The 15,281-nt window shown below is 43.4% G+C and overlaps 1 protein-coding gene across 1 annotated transcript in view; it reads right to left on the bottom strand.

The window, feature by feature from the left end:
* chkb (choline kinase beta) overlaps positions 1-7,409 on the bottom strand; it is a 50,311-nt gene extending 42,902 nt beyond the window's left edge. The window contains exon 1 of the mRNA XM_072471228.1: positions 6,742-7,409. Within this exon, the coding sequence (XP_072327329.1) occupies positions 6,742-7,040 (299 nt within the window). The 5' untranslated portion in view covers positions 7,041-7,409. The remainder of the gene's footprint in view (positions 1-6,741) is intronic.
* Positions 7,410-15,281: the final 7,872 nt, after the last annotated feature.

Raw genomic sequence — 15,281 nt, 5'->3', positions numbered from 1 at the left:
GAACTCTATCTCGGGCAGTTGAATCCTTTCAAAGAAACATTAGTTTGAGCTTCCATCTCCCTATTCTAACACAGGTTACGGAATAGTAGTCATTCAATCTCCCTCAGTCTCTCCCCAACACAGGTCTCTATTTTCCTGGAATGATTTGAGGGACTTTGCCCCCACTCCCCCACAGAGACTATTTCAGATAATAATCACTGCCTGAACCAACACTTCCTGACATTAGCTTTGAACACTAACAATTTGCTCCTTTATCCCTTGCTTTACTTGTTACTTAATTTAAATAAGTTTAAACTTTTCATTCTAATTGAGAAATCTAATTAAGAAAATTAAAATTTATATTTAACCAAAGTCTTTCACAACCTCAATAATCCCAAAGTATTTCAGTGTTATGGGCCAAGGTTTAGAAAACTCCAAAGTATATCACCTGACCTACAACTGTTTATTGATTTTGGTTACGATGAGCACAAGGGCCTGCCTTTCAGTTGTTATTCAACAGAGGCCTTAAGTACTTTTAATCAAAAAAGTTTATTCTACAAATTTAGTTACATTTTTATAAACACACACACTATTTTTATCAACTACAAACATAGATTACTGTATTGGGGTATTTATGTATCATCCTTCATAAATTTCCCCCTTTAACTGTTCCAATTTAACAAGATCCCATAAACTCCTTTCCAAAGGTGTGGCCCAGCACACAGCACTCAAGACCTGATATGGATGCTCGTTTCCTTTCCAAAACAGCAGGTTTGCATTCCTTCCAGAAAACAGTCATCACTTTTAAGTTATCAAGTAATCTGGAAACAGCTTTTAAACTGAAGATCGAGAGACGGGTCAGATACTTCTCTTTGAGTACAGCAGCCAAATGTGAAAACGAAAGCAAAAAACTCAAGAGGCACAGCACAGCTCCACCCACACAATGACATCACCAAAGCCATGTGAAAAGACAAAAACATTTCTTAAAGGGACACTCCCATGACAGTAGCCAATTAAGTACCTCAAGTGCAGTCAATGCTTGCATGCAAGATCATTCAAACAGCATTGTTTTAGTGTAGGTTAGTAGATCGTGAGATACCTACTGGCAGAGACACAAGCTCCTCTGCGATTACGGTCATTAGTTTTTCTGACATTCATCGGAACATAGCGTTCCAATATTCATGGTCTAGCTCAACGTCCAAAACACAGGAGACCAGAGTTGAATGCCTCAGTTCTGCTGCTGACCAAGGCATTACATATTCTGTTTTGTCATCACTGAATCAGTCCAGTATTCCTATCTATATATCTGCACAATTTCATCAGTCACTATTGTGCTCACATCCTCCGCAATTCAGTAGCATGTACAAATCAGACCACTCTTCACTGTACAATGGGAACAGTGTTTGCATGCTGGAACAACTAAAACCATGTAGGCTTTCCTTTGAACTCATGTGATTCCTGCCATTCAGAGTGCATTCAAACACAAAAGAACTCTTAACATTTGCAAGGTTTGAAGGAAAGATTTGTGTCTTTTGGTTAAGAAAAACAAGTGCAACACGGTAGCATTGTGGATAGCACAATTGCTTCACAGCTCCAGGGTCCCAGGTTTGATTTCAGCTTGGGTCACTGGCTGTGCGGAGTCTGCACATCCTCCCAGTGTGTGCGTGGGTTTCCTCCAGGTGCTCCGGTTTCCTCCCACAGTCCAAAGATGTGCAGGTTAGGTGGATTGGCCATGATAAAATGCTCTGTGTCCAAAATTTCCTTTAGTGTTTGGTGGGATTACTAGGTTATGGGAATAGGGTGGAGGTGTTGACCTTGGGTAGGGTGCTCTTTCCAAGAGCCGTTGCAGACTCGATGGGCCGAATGGCCTCCTTCTGCACTGTAAATTCTATGAAAAAAAGGCAAATTAAATCAGGAACTTAACTAGTGCAGAAAAACACATCCAGGATAACAGGATGAAATCAATTGTTCGCTCACTTCTCACCAGTACAAATAAACATTTTCCCTCCTGAAGTCCAGCATCACTTTAGTCTTCCTGAGAGCAAAACAGGGCTTCTAGTGGTTATGAAGCACAAGTCAGGCCATGTACTCAACTACTGAGTGGTACACTGAGCTTATTCTGAAGAGAGCAAAGGATCAAATTACCAGTTGTTCAGCACAACATGTTAGCTTAAGAGTGGTTTGCTCACGATAAACCTACTGTACTACCATTTCAGGGCTGATTGTGCTCTTGCAACAGTCTTGCCCTCAGGGAATGCGATCTTCACATTTAGATCTGATTCTCCCTCTGCCCTTCCCACCACTGACATGTTACATCAGCACACAAACAGGCCATTTCACCCAGCTGCTCAAAGCTAGCATTTACGGTGCCCTGATTCAGGCATTCACCCTCTTTCTCCTTCTCCCACTGATAACAAAGTAGAGGCTAAGCAGGTACATTTTGAGAACATTAAATCTCATTACCCTTTACTCAATCTCTGGCTGGGCCAATACCAATAATCAAACATTTGCACGTGGTACTGCGAAGCACGTTGTCTGGCACTTAACTACATTAGTGTTGTTTTAGAAAAACCAGAAACCTGAAAATGAGCAGAAAGTAAGCAGCCTTCTTTATTTAAAAAATCACTTGTTCTTTATGGCTGCTTTTTCCTTTTTTATTGCTTAGTTGACTATTTCAACATGTAAAGCAGGTTATTGCGGCAGATCAGAAGACAATAAGGATCAAGCATGTGATGTGGGATTTAAGTCACAAGCAGGCCAGACTGGGCTCCTTCCCTGACAAGTATTAGAATTTCTAATGATAATTCAACAGCTTTCAGAGATTTGCTCTCATGTCTGTTCAAAGATTAGAGGATTTGCTGAAATCAATCCCACATTGCCACAATGTAGATGAGAGAGCAGAAAAGTGACCTTGTAGAGTTCTTTAATGTGTTGGAGATGTTCAAAGCGGTAGACAGAGATGCTTACGCTTGCTGAGGGTTCAAAAACGAGGGACCATAAATATAAAAAGTTACTAATAAATTCAATCGAGAATTCAAGATAAACTTATTTCGCGAGTGGTGAGAATATGGAAGGTGCGCCCACATGGGGTATTTGAGGTAAATTACATAAATGCAGTAAAGAAAAGAAATAGAAAAATATGTTGATAGGGAGAGATGAAGAGGGTGCAAAGAGCTTGTTTCTGTGGGCAGGGGAATCTTGAACAAGGGGGCACAGTCTCAGGATAAGGGGCAAGGCGGATCGTTGAGAACTGAGATGAGGAGATATTTCTTCACTCAGAGGTTTGTGAATTTTTGGAATTCTCTACCCCAGAGGTTGTGGATGCATTCACCAGAGCAGGCAGATAGGACCGGTTTAATTTCTCATCCAAAAAATGGCACCTCAAATCCCCGAGTACGGCAGCCTTGATTTTATGCTCAAATCGTGGAGTGAGACTTGAACCCAGAATCGGAGACTCAGACACAGAGCCAACTGAGCCACAGCTGACATCTTATCTGCAACAATAAATACTATGAGCTATCAACCTCTGGTCGGAAGAAGCAAAGAATTGAAGTTCGAACCAGCTGAAACCACACTAGACAGAAGCTTCCACTGCTGACCCAGCTGGGAACTACTCTACCATTAGGCCACCAGTTTTCAGGGTTATCTGGAGATGCTCGAGAACAATTTCAGCCTCTGGTGACAGGGGCAAAGAAGAATTCAAGTCCTCAGAACGTGGAAGAAAGAAAGAAATAGGACAATGCAATTTAGTCAGGAATTCGGTAGCCGTTTGCCGAAGAGTGCATACAAGAGTAAATTGGCGAGAAATGCAAGGTTCTCTCATTTAAAAGAGATGTCAATGCAAAAGGGTTGACTTCATGCCACATGGGATGCCAATTAGAATTGCAGTCTGAACATTCCTTGTTGATCTCCTCTTGGGTTACACTAGCAGTCTCACAGGTAAATCTTAAGCCTCTTGCTAAAGAGTACTTGAGCTGCTTCCCCTCATCATCCAAGTAGTTTCTCGTAGATGGGTGGCATCAAAGGCTCAAGAGCCCCATCTAACCTTTACAACGAGGAAGGGCCACCAGTGGGCATTGGACACATGTAGTCCCTCCCTCATTGGGCAACAGCACAGTATTTGAAACCAGATTCTACTCTCCATTCAACAAGGCTGCAATTGCAGTAAGCAAGAGGGAACAAAGAAACAAGTCATGCAGAACTTCAGCACGTTGCTTCTGCCCGAGCTGCTGAGCATTCCCAGCATTTTCTGGTTTCAGATTCTCAGCATCCACAGTATTCAAGCTTTATTGTTTAAAAAGCTGACAAATTTGTTAACAGGTTTTCACAACTTGCCATGGTGAAATTGGTCTGCTTCAGCACTTTGAAACACACTGCTCAACACCAATAAGATATGATCTAGAACAGCAAGAGGACACTATGCAAAGACTAGGGCAGTGTATGGCAGCTTGACTTCTAACCAGAGTGGGAGCAATTCATTGGATAATGGGCATCCAAATTTGGAAGCACACCGTCCCCCAGCAATGACAGTGCCCAACATTGGTTACCCAACAGTCTCCTTGTTCCCTTCCGGCTGTTTCCATTATGTCTATTTTGGAAGTGTTAGAATCGCAAGAGCTTTACAGCACAGGAGGCCCCCCTTTGGCCCATCATATATGTGCCAGTCATCAAGCTCCTATCTATTCTGATCCCATTTTTCAGCACTTGGCCCACAGCCTTGTATGCTATGGTGTTTCAAGTGCTCATCTAAATGTTTCGCAAATGTTGTGAGGGTTCTCACCTCTATCATCCTTTCAGACAGTGCGTTCCAGATTCTCACCACCCTCTGGGTGAAAAGGTTTTTCATCAAATCCCCTCCCAAATAACTTTTCAGAATGATTTCCATGTAACTGGAAATAAATATTTAAATAGAAGGCTTGTACCGAGTACTTACTGTTCCTTAAATTAAAGAATGCTAGTCACTTCACTTGCAAATCAAATTGTACCACGTTTTATGGTAGAGTCTGGCTCATCATACTTTGTAGTAATTAATCTCTGGGTGATGCTTTTAGTACCTCTTTAGGTTCAGAATTTCTCAGAGGAAAGGCGAGTGACTTCTACTGACTCTGTGAAACATCTTGTAGCCAATTGGTGAAGGAGGAGACGAGAAGTCAATTTTCACTCATTTTTAGATTTATGTACATGACAAATGTGTAGTCCCTAACTCTACAATCCACCGCAGCGTTAACAAGTCTCCCTTCAAATAATAAACAAATGAATAATCCATTGAGAAGGGGCACTATACCTATAACAAAAACCTCAACGGATACTTAAATTAAAATATAAATCCTGGTGTTGATGATGCATACCAGCCCCCACGAGCCTCAAGCATGTGGACACTGCGTTCCTCTTCCTATTGTCTGGCTGTGCTTATAAAATGGGTTTTATAAAACTGAGATTGTGAATGTCAAAGTGAGAAGAGTCCTGTGAACTTGACGTAAATTCCAGATTCCCACCACCCTTTGGGTGAAAACATTTTCCTCAAACCCTCTTTAAATCTCTTGTCCCTTATTGATGTCCCCTAGTTATTGACCCCTTCATCAGGGGGAAAGTTTTCCTAACTACCCTACACTCCTCACAATGTAAGGGTGGCATGGTAGCACAGTGGTTAGCGATGTTGCTTCTCAGCTCCAGAGTCCCAGGTTCGATTCCCGGCTTGGGTCACTGTCTGTGCGGAGTCTGCATGTTCTCACCCTGTCTGCGTGGGTTTCCTCCAGATGCTCCGGTTTCCTCCCACAGTCCAAAGATGTGCAGGTTAGGTGAATTGGCCATGCTAAATTGCCCTTAGTGTCTAAAACGGTTAGGTGGGGTTACGAGGATGGGGTGGAGGTGTGAGCTTTGGTGTGGTGCTCTTTACCGGGGCCTTGATGGACCGAATGGCCTCCTTCTGCACTGTAAATATGATATAAATTAACGTTAGGTGTATATAGATGCATTCTTGGATAATTGAGCATTTATATACAGTTCCGTGGTAATGTCTGCACCTCTACAGAATGATCACCCAATCAAGGTAGTAGTGACAGGAATCCTCTCACAATTTAAGAAGCATTTAGATGGGCATTTGAAACGCCACAGAATACATTGCTACAGACCAAGTGCTGGAAAATGGAATTCGAAGAGATAAGTGCTTGATGGCTGGCACAGAGACGATGGGTCAAAGGGCCTCATCTTGCGCTTCAAAACTCTAAGACTCTATACATTTATGTCCCTTACTTTCGATCTACCCTGCGTCCCTCATAATTTTGTACATCTCAAGCACTGGGATACTTTCCAGGCGTTAAAAGATGCAATAGCAACAGCAACAAAAAATGCCAAGTCTGGGATAAAGAAACAATAGGAAATGCTAGAAACATTCAGCAGGTCTGGCAGCCTATGTGGCACAGAAACAGAGCGTTCAGAGTTATTCAACTCTGCAGAACAGTCAGAGGGACCCCAAACGTCAACTCGGCTTCTCTTCTCTCCCCCGACACTGTGGAGTCTCCCTATTCCCTACCCCCCACACCCCAATTTTCTGTTTTTATTTCAGATTTCCAGCACCCGCAGTATTTTACCTTCAAAGCCCCGGTCGGATAAGACACTGATGTGGAGGTGCACCGTGGATTGGGGTGAGCACAGTAAGAAGTCTTACAACACCAGGTTAAAGTCCAACCCGTTTGTTTCGAATCACTAGCTTTCGGAGCACTGCTCCTTCCTCAGGTGACTGGCAGGGCTCGCTCGCCTTACCTGATGACCGAGATCTGGAACTCCTCCACCGTGATCAGCTTCCAGGACCCGGCCAGGAACTCCTTGCACCAGGTGTAGGATTGCAGCTTGGTCTCCCAGTCCACCTCCTCGCTGCGGCCATCCCGGTACTGCTCGGCCTCAGAGTCCTCGTACTCCTCGCCGCCGTTGGCGTGGGGCTCCTCCCCTCTGGGAGTGGGGTTCGAGGAGCGGTCCCTGGCTCCGATGGTGAGCAGCCGGCGAGGCTCCGGGGTCACCGCGTTGCAAGCCCCGTCTCCCTTGCACAGAGCCTTCGCCTCCATTTTCTCACCGGCGCCAGGAGCTATCGGGGCGGGCGGAGGGGGTGATGCCGACTAAGTGCAAAAAATTCTTAGACCGACCCCGAAGATTTCCACTGGCGATAATCCAATGAGTCCAACCAATTAAAAGTCGGCCGGTAATAAAATCATGCCTGCGACACTGCCTTTAAGGGGTTTGCTCATCTTTAAACAAGGCATTCAAGTGAGTGCTGAGGGCACGGCGGGGATCCGAGGGCTGGCAAGACAACCACACCCGGGTGGGGTTGAAGGACCGTGTGGGACGGATCCTGACTGATTGAGCTACCTGTAGGCCTCAGTAGCTTTCCACCACCTCAGCCCCTCCGCCTCCGCGACAGCAAGTGAGGCGGGGCGGGTGGGCGGGGACTCATTGACAGCCCCGCCTCCACCAATCAGGCGCCGGCTCCTGCGCCACCTGACCTGCCGCCGTCGGTGATTGGGCGGGAGTTCCTAACGCCGTCACTGATTGGCTGCGTTTCGACGTCAATCACGTACCGCGTGGACAATGGCCTGTGGAGAGGGCGTGGCGGGTTCTGACAGGGCAACGGGATCTGACTCACCCCACAGTGCCGTCACCGCTTGGTGAAGAAAAGGAAGGGGCGGGGACCCCGTACCTGATTGAAAGCTGGATCGACCAATCAGCAATGCGAGAGGCGTGGAGGGGCGGACTCTTCCGCCTCCAGGAGGCGGGGAGAATAACACCCGCCATCGCTGATTGGTGCAATCAGCGGTGATTGACAACGGCGCCGACGAATGGAACGTGAGAGTGGAAAGGGCGCGAAGAGGGAGCGCCTCAGCCCCGGGACCGTTGGGCTAGCGGACGGGAGTTTGATGAGGAGCGGGGGAGCGCGAGCGAGGTATTTTGATCGGGAACGGGGCTGCTACTCCCCTCTTTGAAGTTTGACACCGAATTCAGGCAGCGCGGGTGGCAGATTGTTCTAGAAATCTTGCTCATGACTGAAGGACGAGGCGGGGTCTGTTTGGGGTTTGATCTAAAAGACCGTCCAGTCTAGACCCACTCCCATAGAAATCTTACAGCGCCCAGGAGGCCAATCGGCCCATCTTGTCCGTGCTAGCCCTATCCCCATAACCCTACCTAATCTGCACATCTTTGGACACTGAAGGGCAATTTTAGCATAGCCAATCCACCTAACCTGCACATTTTAGGACTGGGGGAGGAAACCCACACAGCCGCCCAAGGCCCGAATTGAACCTAGGTGCTGTGAGGCAGTAGGGCTAACCACCGTCTTCGCTGCCATGCAGTGCTGTGGAAGGCGATTGAATGGGTGGGCCGAGTTCACAACATATTACAATTATAGGTTATGTGGAAGGAGTGAAATTGATGAGCTGACTGCCTTTTTTTCCTTCCTTCTAATTGGAGTTTCGTTTTCATCCACTCATATAATTTTGGTATTTTGTACATGTGGCCGTTCCAAATGAGAGTGAACAGTATATAAGCAGCAGGAGCTCTGAGGGTCACTAGGCTACCTGGCTGAGGTCAGCTACCACAGCACCGAATTTGCAACCTTCCTAGGTGCACCTGGCATGTGTACAGCTATTTAGGGAAAATTGACTATTTGGTTTTTTTAATTTCCTGTGATAATTTTCATCTTCAAGGTTGCGTTTCTTGTTTCAGTTGACAATGCCTCGCAACGTGGAGATCAAAGCTGCCGTCCGTGATTGGGATCAGCTGATAGAAAATGCAAAAAGACTAAGCAAATCAGAGGGAGTTTTAATAATGCAAGAAGATACCTTCTTTGATGTTTTGAAAGGACGTCTTAAGCTGCGCAATCTGAAGGTGAGCAAGATTGCAAAAGGGCATTTTGGCCTCCATGGTGACTGGTGGGGCTGCAGCAGGAGGTTCAGCAAGTGTGGCCTGAGGATTTTGGCAATCGTACATTAGCGAGTCTGATCAAGACTAGTTCTAATTGATCCACTCAGGGTCACAGTCTCTGATATAAAAACAGAAAATGCTGGGAAAACGCAGCAAGCTGGCAATGTCATGTGTAGAGAGAAACTGAGTTCATGTTTCGAGTCTCACTCTTCTCCAGAGTTAAAAAAAGGGAGAAACGTAATGGATTTTTACACTGTTTAAGAGGTGATTGAGCAGGTGATGCAAAATAGGTCAGTGTTAGATGGGAGCTTGGAGATTCGACAACGCTGTCATGGGCACAAAACAATGGGTGTGTTAATGGTAGTGTTAAAGACTCAAGAAGGTACTGACAGTAGCATAAAAGCTAAGATAGTAGAATGTGCTAATTGCAAAAAAGGGATCAATGCTCTCACCAAGCAAGTGACAGATGGTCCTGTCAACAAGATGCGGGAGGTTGGGATAAAAAAAATTGGATTGAAAAAGGGGGTCAAGGTAAAGGAGAAACTTCATGGTCTGAAGTTGTTGAACCTGATTAGTCCAAAAGTACCAAATCGGAAGTTGAGATGCTATTCCTTCAGTTTGCGTTGGGCCACACTGGAATATTGCAGCAGACCAAGGACAGACGCGGGCTTGAGAGCAAGATGGTGAGTTGAAATGACAAATCAGTTCAGATGGAAGGTTGGGGTTATGCTTGCGAACTGGGGGAAGGTGTTCTACAAAGGAGTCACCCAGTCTCCATGTGGTCTCCCCAATGTAGACGAGACCACATTGGGAGAAGCAAATACAGTAGACCAAATTGAAAGAGGTGCAGGTGAACCGCTGCTTCACCTGAAAGGAGTGTTTGGGCCTTGGGTGAAGAGGAGGAAGGAGTTAAAGGAGCAGGTTTTGCACTGTTGTGCTTGCATGGGAAGTTGCTGTGCGAAGGGGCTGAGAAGTTGGTGATGATGGAAGAGTGGACCAGGTTGATATGGTGGGGGCGGTCTCTTGCAGAATGCTGACCGGTTTGGGGCTGAAAAGAAGCTGGGGGGGGGAGATGGATCAGGCAAGTTTGAATACCTTGTCAACCACTGGGGTTGTCATGAAAAAGGAAGACTTCAAAAATCCATTTTGTGAGGTTCCAAAAATCAGAGAAACTGAGAATGGGTTGAACCCTTCCAGAAAGTAGAGTGAGGAGCTGTAGTCAAAACAGCTGTGGGTATCGGTCTGCTTGTAATGAATATTGGTAGGCAGTCTATCCTGTGAGGTCATGGAAGTGTCGGAGATGGAGAAAGGGGTGAAAACTGAAAGCAAAATCAAGGAACCTTTCCAGGTCCAAACGAGAACATGAAGTGGTATGGATACAGTCATCTTTAGGATAATGAGGGGCAATTTAGCATGTCCAATTCATCTAACCTGCACATCTTCGGACTTTTGGAGGAAACCCACACAGACACGGGTAGAATGTGCAAACTCAATACAGTTACCCAAGGCAGGAATTCAACCTTTGTACAGCAGCTAATTTGCAAAGGAGTTGTTGGAAATTGCATTTCTTAACACCTGAAAGGAAGATAAAATGTTTCTTGTTAAGCTGTCGGATGCGACGAAGAATGAAATGGAACTGTGGACAAGGACAGCTTTGAGATAGTGCTGTTGGAGTGATAGGTCAAATGTGTACATATGACTGCACATGGTACTGAATGTGGATCTCAGGAAGCAGCAAGAACATCAGTCCAAGGAACGTTGTCACAATTTTTGAATGGTTTGACCACCATTCATCCATTTTTCATTTGTTTTGCTTTATATCACCTATTCTGCTGAATTCCCTCTTCATGGATTTGTGTCAATCTTTCTTTGATATTATTTTTGAGCTCATTTGTTAACCACGGTTGCATAACTACACCAGTGGCTTCAGGGATATGTGCTAGTTTTATATGGTTCCAAATGCTTTCAACAATCCTACTGTTCTACTGATGGAAATTTATTTCTCATCCTTTTGAAGCTTCTTATTTAAATTTAAAACTTTATCTCTTCAAACCCAGCATCAAATTCAATCATGATTATCAATTTGCAAAATACTAATTTAGTGTCAGAATGTTAAATTATTCATCACTGTCCAGTTTGGCCCGTTCCTGGATAATTTGAGAAAAAACAACCCTGAGTGCATTCTAGAAGTTAAGTACTGGGGCAGCACGGTGGCGCAGTGGTTAGCACTGCTGCCCCACGACGCCAAGGTCCCAGATTCGATCCTGGCTCTGGGTCACTGTCCGTGTGGAGTTTGCACATTCTCCCCGTGCTTGCATAGTTTTTGCCCCCACAACCCAAAAATGTGCAGGGTAGATGGATTGGCCACGCTAAATTGCCCCTTAATTGGAAAAAAATAATTGGGTACGCAAATTTTTTTTTAAAAATTAATTACCTTTACAATTTGATTTGTTTTGCTTTTCTTCGACTTAAAATTGATTTCTCTCTTTATAACCATGTGGTTTTTGTAACACTGCCATGCTTCCCCAATCTCCATATTTATATATCCTCCCACTACTTCATAGTAACTTCATTGCAATGTAAGCCTACTTGTGACAATAAAGATTATTATTATAATTGTAGGAGGAGTTTTGAAATTCATTCTCTGGTTGTGGACGTACCCAGCAAGGCTGGCATTTATTGCCCTTGAAAAAGTGGTGGTGATCTGCATTTTGAAACGTTACAGTCTATGTAAATGCATATACATCTACAGTACAATTTGGTAGAAAGTTCAAGAGATTTCACCCAGCAACGATGATAGTGTGATTTGGGGATGGTGGTGTTTCCATGCACCTGCTGTCCTTTTCCGAGGTGATGAAGGTCACGGGTTTGGAAGCTGCTGTCAAAGTAGGCTGAACAAGTTGCTGTAATGGATCCTGTAAATCACAGATGTTGTCTTGGTTTCAAGAACATTCACTTTCACCACAACTGAAATTCAGTTCCATGTTTGGACTGACCCAGCAACAATAACTGCATGTTAAAATAATTCATTGGACATGTAGTTGTACAGTTGTGATGTGTATTAAAAGCCTATCTTTTTTATTTCTCTTGTCTCTTTTGTTTTCTATCTCTTGTTTTCTGTGTTCTTATGTCTTATTTGCAACTTCTCTTTTCCAGAATGGAGGTGGCCAGCTCATATTCTATCAGCGTGCTGATATGGATGGACCCAAGCTCTCAGACTATTCCATATCCCCCACAGCAGATCCAAATGGGCTCATGGTGGGTATTTGAGTCTTTTGAATGCCCCCATACCTGTCTAAAATCTTGCTTTCTGTTTCCTGTATCTTTACTGTGGATTCTGTCTGTTGAGAGTTATACCAACCAACAGGAAAATAAATCAAATCAATATTAGTATGGTTTTTAATTTGTTTGGAAAATCTTTGTGCTTTTGATGGGTGAGTTGTAGAAACACCAGTACATAGTGGAGTGGTGCATGTGTATGTCTCCAGCTTTACATTATTATCTAATTGGTCCCATTCCTTCTATTCTTTTATATTCCATTTTGGACATCTTAGATTCCTGTTTAAGTGATAGTGCCTGTTTTGTTATCCCCTTTACGACATTCCATGTACGGAAGGATCTCTATTTTCTTTCCCCCTTTTATCATTGTTAATTCTGATTTTATGCTTTACTATCATATTGCAAGTAGCCCTTCTTAATTTTGAAAAACAATACTAGCTTTTTCATTTAACTCTAAATATTCAATTTCTGATCCTTTTTAAATAACTTCTTGGTATTTTAATGAATCATTGCTGCACTTTTTTGTGGTTCCATTATGCTTCCTAAAATGGTGTGTCCAAAATGCCAGCAATAATCTGACTTGGGCCTATAATGTCTTGTATGAATTCAACCTTATGCATGCTTTTATATTCCCCATTCCTATAGATAAAACACCAAACCCCATTTGCCTTTTTCTACCTATGCTTCCAGTATACCTTCTCCCTTTAATCCTCCACTTCAATATTTTGTTAAGCAACTAACCTTTTGAGTTATATGTTCCCCAAATACTCTATGCTTATTTTATTGCATTCTACTACATCGGCCATCTATCTGCCTAGTTTGCCAACTTTTCTGAGACATCCTGCCTTATTCTTCGAATCAGTAGATGAAAGGCAGAATAAATGAGGTCAGGTATAAAATGGAAATGATACAGCTAAAAGTTACCCTTGCTTAACTGCATAAACAACCTATGGATAGAAAATCACAGGTGTGCACCTGTGACTTTTGCCAGTCTGTTCCATGGTGAGGCTGCATGTCAGATGTGTTTGTTTGGAAAATTATCCTCATTCTGAATCAGTTGAAAAGCAATTTTGTTTATCATAGAATCCTAGAATTTACAGTGCAGAAGGAGGCCATTCGACCCATCGAGTCTGCACCGGCCCTTGGAAAGAGCACCCCGCTTAAGCTCACGCTTCCACCCCCATCTCAGTAACCCCACCGAACCTTTTTTAGAAAACCCACGCTGGGAATAAAGGATAAAGTGATAGATTTCTGCAAGTATGTTAACTGATTTAGTATAGTCCAATAAATGAAATACAGGGATGTCAATATATATATATGCTTCATGGGTGTGCTGGATAAGAGTCAACCTTTCCTCATTCATAACTTTTTGTGCTTCAACCTTTTGATGGTGCCAGTTTTGCATCCAGCGACGTAACTGAAGCTTTATTTTTTTTTTTACATTATATACTTTCTCTAGGTTTCTCTGCATTGTCGAACAGGAGCTACTTGCTAAGGATACAATTTAAGATCCTGCTTTCCTAATGCAATGGAAAGTCTTGTAAGACACTCTGATAGGAAACTTTATCTCATTTGACCAATTTAATAAACTGCTCACTGTGCGGTTTCCCCAACACTGGGGAAACCAAATACAAACTTGGTCAGCCATATTAACACTGTAGCTATAAGAACAGGTCAGAGGCCTGGAATTCTGGAGTGAGTAACTCACCTGATTCTCCAAAGTCTGACCACCATCTACAAGACCCAAGCAAGGAGTGTGATGGGCTACTCTCCATCTTTCAGCACAGAACCTGCTTCATTGACATGCCATTTGCCACCTTAAACATTCACTCCCTTCAACACTGGCTGCAGTGTGTACCATATGCAAGATGCACTGGAGTACTTGTCCCATTGCCATCCCATTCTGCCTCACACCATCTCTTTTTCTATTTAATCTCTCCTACTTCCCATCCTAATACAGATGTTCTTTGCACCCTCCTGCTGCCTCCATATGTAGTTGAAAGCTTTTGCACCTCTTTTCCAATTGTATTAAAAGTTAATTGGTCCAAAATGTCAACATTTTTCATGCTCCATAGATACTACCTGACCTGCTAAATGTTTCCAGTGTTTTTTTTTTTCAGATTTCCAATATGCAAAATTTTGTTTTACTATTTTAATTGAAAATTTCTCTCTGTTTAGAAAGTTTTGTCTGATGCTCTGGGAGTGAAAGGTGTGGTGACGAAAGAGCGTTGGTTGTATATGGTTGGGCAAACACGTATCCATGTGGATCAAGTGCAAGGATTAGGTAACTTCATGGAATTGGAGGTGAGACATTTACAAAATCAGTGAAACTTTCCTTATTTCCTCGCTCCTGTGAAGCCATCGACTGCCCCATGTACGGTTCCAAGTGAACTGAGGCAGAATCAACATAGTGCTATCAGAGCTAAGCCATGCTAGTCTTCACCTGTACTCCATATGTGTATTTTCCAGCAGGTTGATAATCAGGAACTAGAATCCTGCCTCATTATTGTTTCTCCTCCTTAGCATGCTTATTGAAACCTGGTTAAGATTAGATAATGTAAGCCTACTTGTGACAATAAAGATTATTATTATTATCCAAATCGGAAGCTGCAGGTATGCATGGCTCAATCCCACATTTGGAAATGTACATATCATTGGGAGCTCCAAGAAATGTATCAGTCCTGAGACACTGAATTTGATAAAGCTCTCTTATTTCGTTCATTTTCAGTTATAAAGCTTCTTCAAAAACAAACACCATAATATTATGTCTTTAGCACAGTTACCCACAAATTGCTGAACAAAACGAAAGCTGGTGACATGCAAAGGCATTACACGTATGATTAGTGTATCACCTGCTGACCATTTCAGGCAAGGAGTACTTGAAGTCGTGTGCAATGAAACTGATGAACGAGTGGATTGTTCTCTGAGAATGATCCATCTACAAAAGAATGGGAGAGAGTTTATGAATTAGATTGTATTTAGTGTTATGAATGGAATCAAACTGGAGATCAGGTTTGGAATATTCCCATCTGTGAAATGTTATTCCACACCACGCAGTGCCTCATCAAGCACTGCTGAAATAAACAAAATATCTGGCTATTTCAGCCACTGAT

Source organism: Scyliorhinus torazame, chromosome 13 (assembly GCF_047496885.1).
Source record: "Scyliorhinus torazame isolate Kashiwa2021f chromosome 13, sScyTor2.1, whole genome shotgun sequence".
Lineage (NCBI taxonomy): Eukaryota > Metazoa > Chordata > Chondrichthyes > Carcharhiniformes > Scyliorhinidae > Scyliorhinus > Scyliorhinus torazame.
Note: the sequence above shows the minus strand (reverse complement) of the source record. Positions and strands in the feature narration are given on the sequence as shown.